Source organism: Sardina pilchardus, chromosome 3 (assembly GCF_963854185.1).
Source record: "Sardina pilchardus chromosome 3, fSarPil1.1, whole genome shotgun sequence".
In the NCBI taxonomy this organism is placed as follows: Eukaryota; Metazoa; Chordata; class Actinopteri; order Clupeiformes; family Clupeidae; genus Sardina; species Sardina pilchardus.
Genome location: NC_084996.1, coordinates 20,265,087 through 20,282,582, shown reverse-complemented (window position 1 = coordinate 20,282,582; position 17,496 = coordinate 20,265,087). Strand labels below are relative to the sequence as shown.

General features: G+C 44.6%; 1 protein-coding gene across 1 annotated transcript in view; it reads left to right on the top strand.

Moving 5' to 3' along the window:
• Positions 1-17,033, top strand: part of LOC134075932 (IgGFc-binding protein-like) — a 55,558-nt gene extending 38,525 nt beyond the window's left edge. Inside the window, exons 57-76 of the mRNA XM_062530958.1 lie at positions 3,818-3,931; positions 4,180-4,439; positions 4,541-4,687; positions 4,807-5,386; positions 5,484-6,067; positions 6,197-6,758; positions 6,839-7,437; positions 7,749-8,313; positions 8,416-8,612; positions 8,709-8,918; positions 9,038-9,226; positions 9,358-9,647; positions 9,888-10,156; positions 12,200-12,319; positions 12,558-12,742; positions 13,071-13,231; positions 13,381-13,626; positions 14,308-14,470; positions 15,816-15,918; positions 16,256-17,033. Coding sequence (XP_062386942.1) covers positions 3,818-3,931; positions 4,180-4,439; positions 4,541-4,687; positions 4,807-5,386; positions 5,484-6,067; positions 6,197-6,758; positions 6,839-7,437; positions 7,749-8,313; positions 8,416-8,612; positions 8,709-8,918; positions 9,038-9,226; positions 9,358-9,647; positions 9,888-10,156; positions 12,200-12,319; positions 12,558-12,742; positions 13,071-13,231; positions 13,381-13,626; positions 14,308-14,470; positions 15,816-15,918; positions 16,256-16,371 — 5,660 coding nt within the window. The 3' untranslated portion in view covers positions 16,372-17,033. The remainder of the gene's footprint in view (positions 1-3,817; positions 3,932-4,179; positions 4,440-4,540; positions 4,688-4,806; positions 5,387-5,483; positions 6,068-6,196; positions 6,759-6,838; positions 7,438-7,748; positions 8,314-8,415; positions 8,613-8,708; positions 8,919-9,037; positions 9,227-9,357; positions 9,648-9,887; positions 10,157-12,199; positions 12,320-12,557; positions 12,743-13,070; positions 13,232-13,380; positions 13,627-14,307; positions 14,471-15,815; positions 15,919-16,255) is intronic.
• The last annotated feature ends 463 nt before the right edge of the window (positions 17,034-17,496 follow it).

Genomic DNA, 17,496 nt, shown 5'->3' with positions numbered 1-17,496 from the left:
AAAAAGTTTACCAGGAATGAAGTATTGGGTCTTCTGTTCGCTGACAGTGATTCTGAAGGGGAATATCATGAATATCAACACCATGCTTCATGCGTCTCTGTCTAGCAGTAATCCAGCTGGACAACGTGAGAGTTTAGTCACTCCAAACACAAACGTGGATCCTTTGCCTAATGTCAGTGTTATGAAAGGTGTTTTACGGGGTTTCGTGAACTTAGCAGACACTGATAAGACGTGTTAGTTGTGTAGAGAATGAAAAATTAGCGTCGGGGGACTGCCTCTATGGCGCTATCCATTTGCTCCTCTTTCGTGTGCCTCTCCATAATGGCGAGGACGGTAACGTGATAAGGCCTTTTGTCTAATACTAATGGGTATGTTGGTATGGAGGTCTATAAGTGTCCATGGGAGAGCTGTGGGGCAACGTAGAAGCAGTATGGCGAGTCACAACAAAAATGAGAATGGACAGAGCATGCTTCACTCCACTCGGGAGGCGCGTGTGGCAGACCTAGGCTGCCATCAGACAAAATAAGCTACAGGTGCAGTGTGAGGTGAGTTTTTGTATCATGCTCTGCAATGAGAGGTACCACACCATGACACACTACAAGAACTGTCACCTGGATGGATAGGGATTCATTATCTCCACAGCAAAAAGAATGCCTTTTGATTTGCATTCCCGTCATCATCATTCCCATCATCTTGCCATTTATTCGTAATTATTCACATTGTTGATTTACTATTTCCCTGACCATTAGTATGGTACAATGTGTGTTATTTTAGTGTGTACATGTTCTTGTGATGTGTATGTCAGCTAACCCCCCCCCCCCCCCCCCCCCCAAAAAAAAAAAAAAAAAAAACACATACAAAGTGGCAGATCTAAAGGCCACAGGCAGACAAAATACAGGTGTGGGCAGTGTGGGGTGGGCCTTTGTGTTGTGCCCTGCAATGAGAGGTACCACACCATGAAATACCACAAGAAGTGTCAACTGGATGAATAGGAATTCATTATCTCAACAGCAGAAGGCCTGCTACATAAATTCGCAGCATCGTCATCATTCCCATCATTTTGCTATTATTGCCTAATGATTTACACTGTTGATTTACTATTTCCCTGACCATTTAGTATGGTACAATGTGGGTTTTTTGGTGTGTGTGCGTCCTTGTGATGTGTATTATCTGTCAGGAAAAAAAAAAAAAAAAAAATCCAACCAAAAAAACTAAAAAATTCAAAAAAATTCTAAAATCCGGATGGCCGCCACCATATGACGTCATTATGACGTCATAATATGCAAATTAGCTGGATAATTGTAATCCCCACATAAACTTTGGGCCATCCTTAGTATTTCTCTAATTTACAGAAAGTCTCTATCTCTTATCACTTTTAAGTGAAAGCCTTTTGAAATTGAGATGTCAAAATCGAACGTTTTTGGAAAAAACCTCTGGCGCCTAAAGCTGCTTTGTAGCCTATAGTCTCCTCTCGTCCTCAGTTTGCCTTCTTTTTACTCGCGTAATGTTAGCGTGGTAGCCTATCGCTCTAACGTTCCGTGAAATTACTTGTGCTATTGCGTGAGGTAGATCTTTTGGTTTCGCACATAAAGTGCCCTTACTATGTCCCATCCTCATATCTTTGTCTCTAACAAACTGAAAGTAATGCAAGTATGTCCATCTTGAACATGTCCTGTCCGACGTTGAGCTTGCTTCAGCTTCAGCCATCTTTTACAAGTAGGAAAAAAACATTCTAGACCTACAGTATATTTGCGCGGATTGTTCTCCTCTACTGATCTCGCGTGGCGATGGTATAAAAACAATACACCGCCTAATTGCAATGTAACTTGCGTTACTGACCTTTCTACCGAGTAAAATATTACCCATTTCGTTTTTTGAAATGTCTTACATTACCGCGTTACAGCAAAAAACAATGCATTACAGTAATTACATTAGCCTACTTTTGTAATTCGTTACTCCCAACACTGTGAATACATAATATACTGTTTGTATACCACTTTGAATACATATCATTTTCTTAAGCACTGCTATTATACAATCCAATATGACACATGTGATAACTGTAGGATATGCCATTTGGGGGAAAATTAAGCGAGAACCATCTATGCTTGTGTAAGAACATGGCTGTCTGCCTTCAGAGATACAAAACCAGCTTATGGTAGTGTGGCAAGTGGTAGTAAAGTGTTAGATATAAATTTGTATGTTATCCGACTACGCCACCCTGGGAGTTTCACCCAGGGAAATGTATGTACTAAGTTGCTCAATAGGCACCCAGGTTCATTAACTGTGAGAGAGACGTGGTTCCATTCCAGTAAATGACAATAATTTATTAACAAAATCTAAAATCACACTCACATTGTCTCAAGCACATCAGACATACCAAGGGGAGACAGACAGCAGGAACTGAGGCTTACCAGCGAGGGGACTGGCTAACTAAGGAGAGAGGCGTCCCAGGAGAGGTCACACCACTGCAAGAGTGTCCACGTATTCGCACACACACACACACACAGCAAAGGTCAAATCAGCAACACCCGTGAGGTATAATAGTAGCACACCAAAAAGGGGACACCACCAGGAAGACAGCAGCCCCTCCACCGTAGGCCTCAGCTCCTAGAAAAGATGCAGGACAGGGGGAGGACAATTAGTGGGAGCCACACCGGTTAATCAACCACATAAAGAATCACAATTACGGGTAAGACACGGGCTCTCAGCAGCTGGACAAATGGCCTCCTGCCAGTGCAACATAAACAAACAAACAAACAAACAAACAAAAACAATAAACTTAAGTAGAAATTCCCCAGAAATAATAAATACTAGCACACTGGTAATCCACAGCACAGATGGAATAGCAGCCTCCTATCAGTGGCTAATCAAATCATAAGAAGAAAGCTAGAAAACCAGAGATACATTACAAAGTAAGAGATGTTGGGACACTGGTTATCAGCAGCGCAGGGGAAATGGCCTCCTGCCAGTGGTAAAGCAAATCAAAACAGTAGAGCAATAAACCAAAACCATGTACACACAGAATTGACAAGGATGACATGTAATATGACAAGGTCGAGACAAACGTTAGCGGTCACACGGTTACAAACACAGATGAGCGATCACGCTTCGTGAAGACAAAGCAGCAGCGGTCACACAGCAGCACGGCGGCAGTTCCCCATCCCGTTGCTAGCTACAGTTCTCAGGTTAGCATTGCAGAGGGCAAGAGTGCTAGGAGGGGATGCAGCAGCGACTACCTAAAATATAAACAAACATTCACTATATGTGACAATGTAGCCCATTTGCGTCGCCAATAAAACTATAAACATACCGGCTATGATGCATGTCCGGCTACAGAGATGCATGGGGACGGATCCACAGGGAAGCTGCATACACAAAAGAGCACTTGTTCAACTAAACAGCCACGAAGTCAACCAACAGCAGAACTTCCAAGAGGAAGTGCTCAAATTGTTACCTGTGTGAGCAGCGGAAATTGGGCGAGCAGCGACCAGCCAGTCCGACATGAAAACGGGAAAGGGTAGTCACGGAGAATATATACAAAAGTTCCCACCAAGCCATTGGTTGACCAATTACCTGCTAGTATACGGGGCACTACAGACGGGAACTAATTCCCATTCTGCTACAGTAGCTACCACAGTGGGTAGACAGACACTGCTTATCACAGTCGACTCCTCATACTTTGGAAAAGGGGAAAGAGCCATTAATATAGCTTATTATATAATTCATGATCCAAACCCACCTGGATCTGCCTATGAGAATGTGTAATAATTCAGCAATTAAGCTACATATGGAGTCGTCATATGTTCTTGAACAGCTGCAGTTGACCCTTGTGAAGAGCTGAACTGCACTGAGGATGAGTGGTGTGGCCAGAAGGATGGAGTCTACGGCTGCAATGAGAATCATGATTCACGGGACTGTCAATACAATGGTATGTTTTTCCTCTACTGTTGCAATTCTTATTGTCTGTAAATACACCATTGAAACTTGTCAAATTAAACCTCCACAACCATTTTTTTAAGTGAAACAAGTAGTAAATTGGAAAAAGAGTCAGATAATAAATTAAAACCTGGGATATTAGACACATGCACAGTGTGGGAGTATACTGAAGTGGCAACAAAAACGGTGTGAATGTTTGGTGGAGGACACTAACTGTTAGCACATCTGGAACTCCTTCAGGCACATCTGTGCAGATAGGGGACTCTTTCTGGAGAGATGGCACCTGTCAGCAGAGATGCACCTGCGTCAGTGGAGGCCTCCTCCAGTGCCAGCAGCAGCCCTGCAGCTTCTCCCAGGCGTGTCGTCCAGCATCCTTCCAGTACTCCTGCCAGAATAATATTCAGCGCCGCACCTGCACCATCTCTGGAGACCCCCACTACAACACCTTTGACAGGAAACTCTTTCACTTCCAGGGAACCTGCACATACGTCCTCTCAGAGGTATTATACCTCTACTGCCTTTAAAGATATGAGTTCATTAAGTTTCTTTATGTTTGTATTTGTTTAGAGCTCAAGGCTTAATGTTCTTGAATGTCCACTAGGCTTGTGGCAATGGACTGCCGTACTACCGGATTGAAGGGAAGAATGAAAATCGGGCAAGCACACGTGTGTCTTGGACTCATCTTGTAAGAGTGTGGGTTTATGATGAGGAAATTGAACTTGTCAAAGACCATCCTTACCAAGCAAAGGTAAGTACCACAACAATACAAAGTAAATGTTCTCAGGCATCATATTTCACAACTTTCAAACAAAGTCCAAACTGTTCTTCTCCAATTGGCCAAGTGTTAATGGTAACAATCTCCTTCAGGTGAATGGAAGCTTCGTGTCGACCCCATTTACCCTCCGACATGGGTCCATCCGAGTCTACCAATCAGGTTTCACTGTGGCTGTGAGTACAGACTTTGGCCTGCTGGTCACCTACGATGCCAATCACCATGTCAGAATCTCAGTACCCTATGAGTACCAGAACGCAACCTGCGGCCTGTGTGGCAACTTCAACCACCACCCTCACGATGACTTCAGAACCCGCGGTGGACAGCTTGTGAGCTCAGACGTGGAGTTTGCTAACAGCTGGAAGGTGGAAGGGGACACTGACCCTAGCTGCCAGGACGTGCGATGTGCAGGACTTGCTTGTGCTGCCTGTACCGATAGTCAAAGGACTCTTTATGGAAACACGGCCCACTGTGGTATCTTAAGCAACAGTGTCGGCCCGTTTGCCTCCTGCCACTCAAGGGTGTCTCCACAGAACTTTGTAGAAAACTGTGTGTATGATCTTTGTGTGGGTGATGGCTACCAGCCCATTCTCTGCCAAGCACTCAATGTGTACGTTGCCCAGTGCCAACAAGAGGGCATCCAGTTGGGCCAGTGGAGAAGCCCGGGATTCTGTGGTGGGTACTGACTCTGTAAATGTACTGTATCCGGTAAACATTTTTGACAATGTTCAATTTACTACTACTAATTTTATTTTCATATTTGCTTCCACAGAGATCCCTTGTCCCACCAACAGTCACTTTGAGTCTCAAGGAACTGGGTGCCCTGCAACCTGCAGCAACCCCAACGCCCCCCAGAATTGTCCTCTGCCCAACCTGGAGAGCTGCATCTGCAATGCTGGCTATGTCCTAAGCGGTGGGGAATGTGTTCGGCAGAATGACTGTGGCTGCACCTTCGAGGGGCGGTACTACACAGCTGGGGAGACAGTGGTGCTAGACCAGGACTGTGGGAGGCGTTGCCACTGTACTCAAGGGTCAATGACCTGCCAGGCACACAGCTGCAATGAGCTTGAGGTGTGTGGGGTCCATGGTGGTGTGCGGGGCTGCAGACCTGTCAGCTACTCCACCTGCTGGGTGGAGGGCTTTGGGTCCTACCGCACTTTTGATGGACAGACCTTCAAATACCCAGGTGCCTGTAGTCTGACACTGGCTAGAGTCAGGGGACAATCACAATTACCTCACTTTCAAGTAACTGTTGAGAAAGTTCCCTCAGGCCCAAGAGATTTTGTCAGACATCTGCAGTTTGAAGCAGGAGGAACACAAGTCTCGGTGGAGATGGGAGAGGGGGGCACAACTAAGGTACAGGATCTATGTTTACACCCTTAAAGAAATAGAGATATAAAAATAGTGTGTCTGATACAACAACGTTTTACACTTCCAATACCATGATACACATCTGCAAGTATAAACCTAATGTTCTCCCATCAGGTGGATGGGCAAACAGTGGGCCTTCCGTTCAGCGTCAGCCCCGGTCATATTCGCATCTACCACAGCAGTGTAAAGGGTGTTGTCATAGAGACCAACTTCGGAGTGTTGGTGAGAGCTGACTGGCCACACGTCATCCGCATCACCGCTCCAGGCAACTACAACGGCACTCTAGGAGGCCTGTGTGGAAATCTGAATGGAGACCCTCATGACGACTTCTTCTCCCCTGCTGGAATTCCCCTCAACGACTCTCAGCAGTTTGGGGACAGCTGGAGAGATGGCTCCCTGTCAACACACTGTGTAGAACCTCTGGTCTGGGAACCCGGACACTACCAGAACACCAGCCAGTTTAGGGACCTCTGCGGCATCATGGGATGGGCACATGGGCCTTTTGGCCAGTGCCAAGCAAGTCTTGACCCCTGGAGCCGAATTGAAGACTGTGTCCAGACTCTAGTGAGGACGCAAGGTGCTCGAGAGGGACTGTGCGAGGCACTGCGTGGATACGCACTGCTTTGCCAACAGAGTGGTATCACAGTTGGGGAATGGAGGAACATCACTAACTGTGGTAAGTGTGATAACATTCTAATACATTTATGAGAAAAGAAACTGTTTGATATGGAACTGACCTGTCTTTCCTTTTTATAGCGGCAACCTGCCCAACTAACAGCCATTATGAGCTATGTGGTACGTCCTGCCCTGCTTCCTGCCCAAGCCTGTCTTTCCCCTTCCTGTGCACCCAGCAGTGCCAGGAGGGGTGCCAGTGTAATGACGGGTTCCTCCTGAGTGGGGATCGCTGTGTGCCACCCACGGGTTGTGGCTGCCACCACGGCGGGCGTTACAGACAGAGTGGAGAGCGCTACTGGTACGGTGAGGAGTGCCAGTTCCTGTGCCAGTGTAATGGCATTACTGGGCAGTCACATTGCACCGCCTCTTCTTGTGGTGCTCAGGAGTCTTGTCGAGTCGTGGATGGACAGTATGGCTGCCATCCCAAACCTGAGGCCACCTGCTCGGCCTCTGGAGACCCACACTACACCTCCTTCGACAGACGCACTTTTGACTTCCAGGGCACTTGTCGTTACGTCCTGGCATCAGTTTGCAATGGAACACAAGATCTACCTCACTTTCAGGTAGAGGCCAGGAACGAGGCATGGAATGGTCTGCAAGTCTCCATCACTGTGGCTGTTTACGTCAATGTGTCTGGACATCTCGTGTACATCTCAAAATACAACCAGGGGACTGTGCAGGTGAGGGTCAAGTTATTTTTTGTCAGATTATTTTAAGGTCATCTTTAGTTGCAGGGTAGTGTTCTCCTGTCATCAGTGTAAAATCGGTTTCGGCCATTTGGGTGACAACGCATTTGGCTTGAAGTTTACATAATGTGCTTGAAGTTGTTTACATTTGTTTAGTAAAAGATGGGGATAAGTAAGCCCCGTGCATCAATAGATTATTTTCTTCCTTTTCGATCTATCACCTCTGTTTTTTGTATAAACCCTTTTCAAGTATAATTGTAAAACAGGTTAAAATCCTATCTCACAAATGATAACTTTGATTTCAGGTGAATGGGGAGACAAGAAACTTGCCGATTGTTCTTGATCAGGGAAGCGTGTCAGTGTATGCCAATGGGCTCCACACATTTGTGAAAACAGACTTTGGTCTAACTGTCAGTTATGATGGCCGGTGGGTGTTGGACATCACAGTACCATCCAACTACAGTGGAGCTACATGCGGTTTGTGTGGTAACTTCAACGGCTTCCAGGGTGATGACTTCACGGTCCATAACGGCAGTTCAGGCTCTGTTGCCCTCCCTGCCTCTGAGTTTGGGGACTACTGGAAGGTTGATGATGGCATTCCCTGTACTGGAGGATGTGGCAACTCCTGCCCAGTGTGCCAAGATGACTCGACAGCCCGTGCCATGTGTGAGCTACTCAGAGCTAGCAATGGACCACTGAGCTTCTGCCATTCCCATGTGGATCCCCAGCAATTCTTCAACGACTGTGTGTTTGACGTGTGCTTGTCTGGGGACAGAAGTGAAGTCCTCTGCCGTGCAATGGAAGCATATGTCAGCGCATGCCAAGCGGAAAATGTCATCATTTACCCCTGGAGACAAAACTCCACCTGCCGTAAGTCTCTAGGACCCGACTTACACTGATTACATTTGTGGTTTGATTCTTCTGGTTGATGGAAATGTTTGAAAAGTAATAAAACCATACCCGTGTCAACAGAAATGGAGTGTCCAGAAAACAGCCACTACGATCTGTGTGGTACAGAGTGTGGGCACACCTGTGCCAGCAGCATTGATGCCAGCTGTGACAGGACGTGTGCTGAGGGCTGTTTCTGCGATGATGGATTTGTGAGGAGCGGGGGGCGCTGTGTGCCTGTGGAGCAGTGTGGCTGTCTTCGTGACGGCTTCTACTATGATGTAAGCAGAGCCTGACCAAGAGGATGGCATGTGTCTCACACACAGTGATTTTATTAACTCAGTAAATTAAATCTCAGTGTTATTTGTGTTTCTTAGATCGGAGAACAGTTCTGGACACAAGGCTGCTCGCAGCGCTGTGAGTGTTTTGCCCCCAATGACCTTCGCTGTATCCAGTCCTCTTGCCCTCCAAGTCAGGAATGCTCAGTCAAAGATGGCCGCCGGGGTTGCTATGGTCAAATGTCAACCTGCACGGTCTGGGGAGACCCTCACTACTTCACCTTTGATGAGGCTGTGGCTCACTTTCAGGTAGAACAAACAGTACATAAATCTAAAAAGGAAACCAAATTCGTGTTCCTAAATCCTGAAAGAGATGTTTTCACCAATTTAACACAAGTTTTAAACATGTTCTAAATATCCAATTCCAGGGCACCTGCGCTTATGAGATTACCCACACCTGTGGCAACATGAGTGATAATGCCCTGGCCTTCCGTGTAGTAGCCGCTAACAGGCACCGTGGCAACTTAGTTGTGTCGTTTGTGTCCACTGTGGATGTGTGGCTCTCTCAGGGAGGAGTTCAAAGCCACATCAGCATTGGACAGAACAGGAGAGTCAAGGTACCTCTTACACTGCGGAACTTCTCTGATTGTGCACAAAAGGGTACAGCCAGTGAGAACATGTTTTTGAAGTTTAGTATGCAACCATGTCTGTCCCACCTCACCTGTAACTGTCTTCTGTTTTTTTCAAGGTTGATGGTCAAGATAACAATGCAAACAGCATTCAGGTTGGCTCTCTGGCACAGCTGACTCGAGAGTCAGGATTTGTGGTTGTGAATGCCTCAGGAGAGCTGGTGGTCCAGTTTGATGGTCGTAGTAGACTTCTAGTCAGACTGAGTCCAGATTATCACCAATCTGTGTGTGGAATGTGTGGCAATCACAATGGCAACCCAGCAGATGACAAAGTTCTGCCCAATGGCACTCTGGCCCAGACTGACAATGAATTCGGTCAAAGTTGGAAATCAGATGCAAGCAGTCCTGGGTGAGTTAGCATTATTGGAAAATGTATTAGAATTCCAAACTACTGTATAGGATTAAATGGCTGACAATGCCTTGATAACCTTCATGCTCAAACATCTGAAATATGTCAACTGTTTGTAACACTGGACTAAACATATGACCTATGTTATGTTGAAGGCAATGCTGCCAGGTACACTTTTAAAATGCACATACACAACAAATTCTGATACATACAGTATGTCTTTCTCCTGACCTTCCCCAGATGTGGAGCCAGTGATCAAATTGGAGACAACACATGTGTATTGGAAGCAGAATACACAGATCTGTGCAGCATCATCACCAACAGCAGTGGCCCATTTCAGCAGTGCCACCTACATGTTGACCCACAGGCCTACTTCACTTCCTGTGTGTACGATCTCTGTGCCTACACACCAGCCAATGACATGCTGTGCTCAGCAGTGGAGGCCTATGAGACAGCTTGCAATGTGCTGGGGCTCCACACACCAGAATGGCGTTCTGCACTGCATTGCCGTGAGTACATCAGGTTCACATTACTTTCACTGTCTGCCTCACTGAGTCTAAAATATGAACTCTTAAGTATTATGTAACTAAATGTCAGCTATGCACAGAGACTACACTGATCTACAGCATTCAGTACAAATCATTTATTTGCTTTACTGGCAATGAATACACAGTGTTGGGCAAGTTACTTCAAAAACGTAATACATTATGTATTACTTGTTGTTACTGTCATTTCAAAGTAATGTGTTACACTACAATATTACTGAATTGTAAAGTATTACACTACTACTGCATTACTTTTGAGTTACTTTCATATAAACTTTAATATAGCCTATATATATATATTATGTAGCTTATTATGCTCGATCCAGCTCAATCATAGGCAGAATTTTTTGAAACCAACAAAGAGTTTAAGTCTGATAAATGGGGCAGCCGTGGCGTACTGGTTAGCGCATCGGGCTTGTAACCGGAGGGTTGCCGGTTCAATCCCCGACCAGTCCACCACGGCTGAAGTGCCCTTGAGCAAGGCACCTAACCCCTCACTGCTCCCCGAGCGCCGCTGGTTGGGCAGGCAGCTCACTGCTCTGGGTTGTGTAATTCACCTCACTGTGTGTTCACTGTGTGCTGTGTGTTCACTGTGTGCTGTGTGTTCACTAATTCGGTTAAATTGGGTTAAATGCAGAGAACTGAATTTCCCTCACGGGATCAAAAAAGTATATATTCTATTTTTCTATTCTATTCTAAATTGCACTAGAGATACGGTAACTTTAGGCCTAGCCTACTCATTAAAATCAGTATATTATTACCTAAAGCCAAAGACCTGACAAGATACACTTTTTTTGCATTTCTATTCCACTTGAACCCCAGGAAGTAAGTAGACTTGTGGCAGCTAATATGTATTGTGTTTAACAGAAGTTTTTGCCTGGATCACAGATTGATATAATGTTGATGTTGCTGTTAATAGTTATTTACAGCAGTCTTACAGCAGACAACCTGTTGAGGCAACAACACCTTACCTTGTCATTGCTGGACAGGGGTCTTGCTAAAAGCTGGAGACTCCACTGCTGACAGCGGATGCATAGTGTATCTTACTCTTCCACAAGTCTCCTTACTTCTTGAGGTTCAAATGGCATCGCGGAACGGGATAATTAAGCTGCTTTGTAGCCTATAGTCTCCTCTCGTCCTCAGTTTGCCTTCTTTTTACTCGCGTAATGTTAGCGTGGTAGCCTATCGCTCTAACGTTCCGTGAAATTACTTGTGCTATTGCGTGAGGTAGATCTTTTGGTTTCGCACATAAAGTGCCCTTACTATGTCCCATCCTCATATCTTTGTCTCTAACAAACTGAAAGTAATGCAAGTATGTCCATCTTGAACATGTCCTGTCCGACGTTGAGCTTGCTTCAGCTTCAGCCATCTTTTACAAGTAGGAAAAAAACATTCTAGACCTACAGTATATTTGCGCGGATTGTTCTCCTCTACTGATCTCGCGTGGCGATGGTATAAAAACAATACACCGCCTAATTGCAATGTAACTTGCGTTACTGACCTTTCTACCGAGTAAAATATTACCCATTTCGTTTTTTGAAATGTCTTACATTACCGCGTTACAGCAAAAAACAATGCATTACAGTAATTACATTAGCCTACTTTTGTAATTCGTTACTCCCAACACTGTGAATACATAATATACTGTTTGTATACCACTTTGAATACATATCATTTTCTTAAGCACTGCTATTATACAATCCAATATGACACATGTGATAACTGTAGGATATGCCATTTGGGGGAAAATTAAGCAAGAACCATCTATGCTTGTGTAAGAACATGGCTGTCTGCCTTCAGAGATACAAAACCAGCTTATGGTAGCTACCACAGTGGGTAGACAGACACTGCTCATCACAGTCGACAACTCATACTTTGGAAAAGTGAAAAGGGCCATTGATATAACTTATTATATAATTCATGATCCAAACCCACCTGGATCTGCCTATGCAAATGTGTAATAATTCAGCAATTAAGCTACATACACGGTCATATGTTTTTGAACAGCTGCAGTTGACCCTTGTGAAGAGCTGGACTGCACTGAGGATGAGTGGTGTGGCCAGAAGGATGGAGTCTACGGCTGCTTCTGCAATGAGGATCACCCGAGACCTCATCCTGAGTGCTATGGTAAGGGTTCATAAGCTCTATTAATGCTGCTGATGTTGACATGGCATGTTGTACAGAAGTATATAAGTAGTAATACAGAAGTCATATATAATGTATGTAATATGTATGTAATATATAATGTCATTATATATCTCTTAATATGTACTGTATATTATACCTCTTTATTTCTCCTCTGTTCTTGACCTTTTAATCTCTTCCCCCCACTATCTCCATCTCCCTCTTCTTCCCTCTCTCTCAGACTCTGTGGAGTTCTGTTCCAACAGCACCGGCACCATATCTTTGTCTCGCTGCCAGCTGTTTGAGGCAGGCATCTCTGCTGACTCCCTCCACCTCAATGACCCCAGCTGCAATGGCACACTCCAAGATGGCAGAGTGGAGTTCCTCTTCAACAGTGACGACCACACTTGTGGAACTTCGCTAAGGGTACAAGAGCTTTGCCTTTTCATTGGCCTTGTGTTTTTCCTCAATTTGAAAGCAATACGTATTCCTTTTTATTCAACTGCATATAAATAATGCCTGATCTTGGTTAATACAGTACACAATTACATGAGGAGTTCTTCTTTGGTGGAGTAATTATCTTTAGGTATTGTCCTGTGAGCAAAGCCAAAAGACCCTTACATCTCTGGAAGTCTTCCAAATGAACAGTCTAAATATCTTTACTGAGAACTCACCCCAGAACATAGATGAAAATATTAGAACATCATTGTTGTCATGGACATTTACCCTGTGTGTGCTGTGTGTTGGCCAACAGAGTAACAGCACCCATTTAATCTATGAGAACTCCATCCATGGAGAGGCCAACTCAGCCAGCGGTCCCATCAGCAGAGAGAGACAGATGAACCTGCTCTTCTGCTGTGTCTACCCCCTCACGCAGACCCTCTCCATGAATGTAGAAATCAACTCACTGGAGAGGTTTGTTCTTCCCTCTATCACTCCATGTTCATGCTTTACTTTATTTTAGTAAATAAATGCCTTGCTGCAGAGACCAAACACAATCGTAAGACTTCATATGAACTGAATTCTACTATTCATCAGTCATCCATATGTGTTTTGTTCTTCAGCCGTATCACTAAGAAGCTACCAGGAGGGGAAGGAAGCTACCGTGTCCATCTGATTCCCTATGAAGATGCAGGATTCTCCCATGCGTTCTCTGGGAGGGTGAGTGTGAAGTTGAATCAGACGATCTACGTGGCTGTCCAGGTGGAAGGATTGGACAGCCGCCAGATCGCCACGGTGATTGACTCCTGCTGGGCCACTCCTGTCAATCAGCCAAACTACCCCCTCCGATGGGACCTCATCAGAAATGAGTAAGTGACGCAGACCTACAACCTATGAATACGGTCTGCAGTTTACTCTCAGATGTTCTGAAAGAGGGCTCCACACGTCTAGACATACAACACACCTACTACTAGACTATACTGTTTACCCTACTACCGGGCTATCACCTGTTCTTTACCCTACTACTAAACTGTCACCTGCTGTTTACCCATCTACTAGACTATCACACTACCATCTGTTCCTTACGATATGCTGTCTGCACATTAACAATCATCGGCAATCATGTGACTTTTACATACTTAGTCGACATTTGTCAAAATTTTGCGAAGTTGGGATGTTGCTCTCTGATGTTTGTTATCGCCTCACTCTGTAGAAATGAAAGGGAACTACGAAGGTAGTCCGTCAGTTGGGTTAGCTGTGTGTTCGTTTGTGGTTGTTTTGCGACATGTGGGTCATTTCAGGATCTTCACTGGGGTAGGAACCTGATTTTGGATATTTGGATATTTAAGAACAATCTAAACAGCCACACAAAAACAATTGAGCAATTGAACAATTTAACAATACTCAGAATTGAGCATTAATACTTGCGGTGTGAACCTAGTCTAAATGACTTACAACAGCCTCCCTACTTTCCAACTTCAAATAAGAATGTCTTCCTCTCCCCCTTTCAACCCAAAACATTGTCATTACTTGGTTGTGTTTCTGTCTAGGTGTGCTAATCCCGATGACAACACAGTGGAGCTGCTGCAAAACGGAGTCAGCACATCAGGCCGATTCTCCTTCAGGATGTTCACCTTCACCGGCAACTCCACCAAGATTTACCTCCACTGCAGCATCCACCTGTGCTTGATGGCAAACAACGACTGCACAGCTGTGAGTTCAACACATGTAAACAACAGCAGGGGAGGTTGGGATGGTAGTACCATAGTGGCTAACTGTGCGTTCACACCGCCCCCGACTTGAGCTTCCAAAGATACAGGAAGTCATTCATTTTCAATGGAAGCCGGCTTCTCTCAGCTGCAAGAAGTGGCAAATCCGTGTTTTGGTCGTCTTGAGCGACTTAAGCGTCCAGCAGAAAGTTGAAATTGGGTCCCGGTTCAGCGGCAAACGACCACCAACGGACATGATCGAAACATAGAATGCTGCTGCCACGTCCCCAAGCGTCCTTGATAGGGCGTCCAGAGCTTCTTGGAAGCTCAAGTTGCCGGTGGTATGTACGTACAGTAAGGAGCTGGGTGAGCAAGCAGTTGCCAGAAAAGCAGATTGCCTGACTGCCATTGCTGTGCCCCTGAGCAAAGCACTTAGCTCTAGATGCTCTGGGGAAATTGGTCCCTGTTGACGTATGTGAGGGTGTTTTTTGTTTATAAAAGCATCATCAAGTTTTTTAGCTTAATTTGCCTTAACTGGTCAGCGTCGGAGTCACTGGAATGGTTATTTGACTTATTTTGGGTTGAATGATGGCTGTCCCGCTTACCCCTAGCACCTGTGAGCAGGAAAACCACACTTGCAAGTTTGTGCCACCGGGCCCTAAAGCTAAAACAGAAAGTCTCCAGCCTCACGATCATGCTCCCGAAAAGGGAGACTGACCAATAGGGCTCGGGATCGTGACGTGAAAACTTCGCGGCAGCCATATTGGCAGCCTCACTCCTTAGTTTACTATGGATTACTATTGATTTACTCCCGCCTGTTAATGTGTTCCTGTTACTTAATGTTTGCCGTCTTGGTCGTATGTTGCTGTGTAGTGGGGTGTAACAGCGCAACCGACGATCGCAAGAGGAAAAGAATCGCTAATACTATCAATTTTCTGCTTCTTGTCTTCTGCATCTGAATGAATGGATTATTACATTCGGTGCGCTACCAACATGGCGGCAATATTCTTAGAATGCAACGCGTGTGCCCGAGCCCTATTGAGGAGTGTTGTCAAATATGAACGCTTAAGGGGAAGCTCTGGAGAAAAACCTGCAAGCGTAAAACGAGCCAAAATGCTAAGCGAAGGCGAAAACAGCGAAGAAATCACCAAACCTGCTCTTTAAGTATTATGTTTACTAGCAGAGTAATGTCAGGGTTTGGCTGAGGTTGTAACCTAATCAGTTCATCACAGATGTTTTAATGGAATAGGCTGCAGCTTTGATTGTCAGATAGTTCATATATTAAATTGCTTTAGACATCTATGCTGAACTGGTCCATCAATGCTTCCTCTTTCTCTTCCTGTTTACAGCACTGTAACCAAGACTACCATCAGAGGCATCACCGTTCTGTTGATTTCCATGACAGCGCCTCCATCTCACTGGGGCCCCTGGTTTTGGCCAATGAGAATGAAGGTAAACAAGGCCAGGATAATTCAACACTGACATTCATCCCACATTTACTGTAATTATTTGTGATCTGAAATGGTTCCCTTTTGTTCAAAATGTAATTCATCAATGCATGACAACATCCATAACTTCATGTTAAACGTCTGAGAAAACAGCATCTTTACAATCACTGTGACTCTGGTTTTGCTGGTGTTGTGTTCCTGAACCGATTGTCTTTGTTATTGATACACCTTTCACTTCACACTGCTGACTTAACTGGAATGTCAGAAAACTAGCCTCCTGTTAGCATCATTTGACATTCTGCTATCTATCATCTCATTTGTATTTTCTTTTTTTTTTCCAGAGAGTATTGACATGTATGCTCGGCAGCCTGTGAGGGTGTCTAAGGCCTCGGGTCTGACGGCATCTCTGATGGTCCTGCTCCTGTCTGTTCTCCCTCTCAGCGCTCTGCTCATCTAACACACAACAGCACAGCTACCTAACAGCTACACAACTTAACACAACACACAACACAGCTACATTACAGCTACACAACAGCTACACAATGCAACACAGCAACACAACAGCTACATAATGCAACACAGCAACACAACAGCTACACAATGCAACACGGCAACACAACAGCTACACAACGCAACACAACACACAGCACAGTTACCCAACCACCTGGCTCAGACACACACACACACACATTCCAAAATTAAAGGATGAGAGATTTACACATCACTGATTTACGTCATGGCCCTTTGTGTGTATGGAAAATATATTGTTTCATCCAACAGTGATCTTCGGGGGACAAGTATTCACAATTGTATTCAGTGTCTTTTTAAAGGACTGTTGTGACTCTCAGTGAGCAGTAACCACAGTAATGGGAATAGGTGAAGAACAGACATGCTGGAATGATGGACAGAAAAGTCTGGTCATCTAACTGAACTATACAACTGAACTGTACACATTGTGATTTAAAATTGCTAAGGGGTTTTCCAAGGAGTTAATCTGTTATCTTAGTCATTATAAGGGCCATCATTGTATGCAATATCTGAAGTATTTCAGGACAGTCTAGGCTGCCCACAACTGACATGTATGTGTACTATTTATATGATGTAATAAATCATATTATATTGGCCTATAAATAAAAGAAAAACATATTTCGTCTTTTAAAATCTATGTTTCTGAATATTCATTTTGCTCGTACTGTATGTAAGTGTCTCACCAGGTACAGTAACCAAACAGACTTTATTTAAAATGAAACAACTTGAGGGGAATGAGTGGTATTGTAGCAAACTCCAGCCAGACAATGATTGGTATAGTTGGTGTATGAAGAATGCCTTAAATTCCTTTTGATAGCTTTATTTTCAGTCTTCACATTGTATTGACCCAACAGATGAAAGAGATGAAAGACATATTGCCTTTAGTTGAAACGATCTCATTTCCATAACAACACTTTTAGAATGGTAAAATAGACGTTCAGTTTACGGCTAACATCTCCTGAGTCTAGTTAGCATTCATCCGTTCGATTAGCTTCCATAGTTTTTAACAATCCTACCTAGATTTTAGCTTTATAACTTCGTTTTTACATCATGA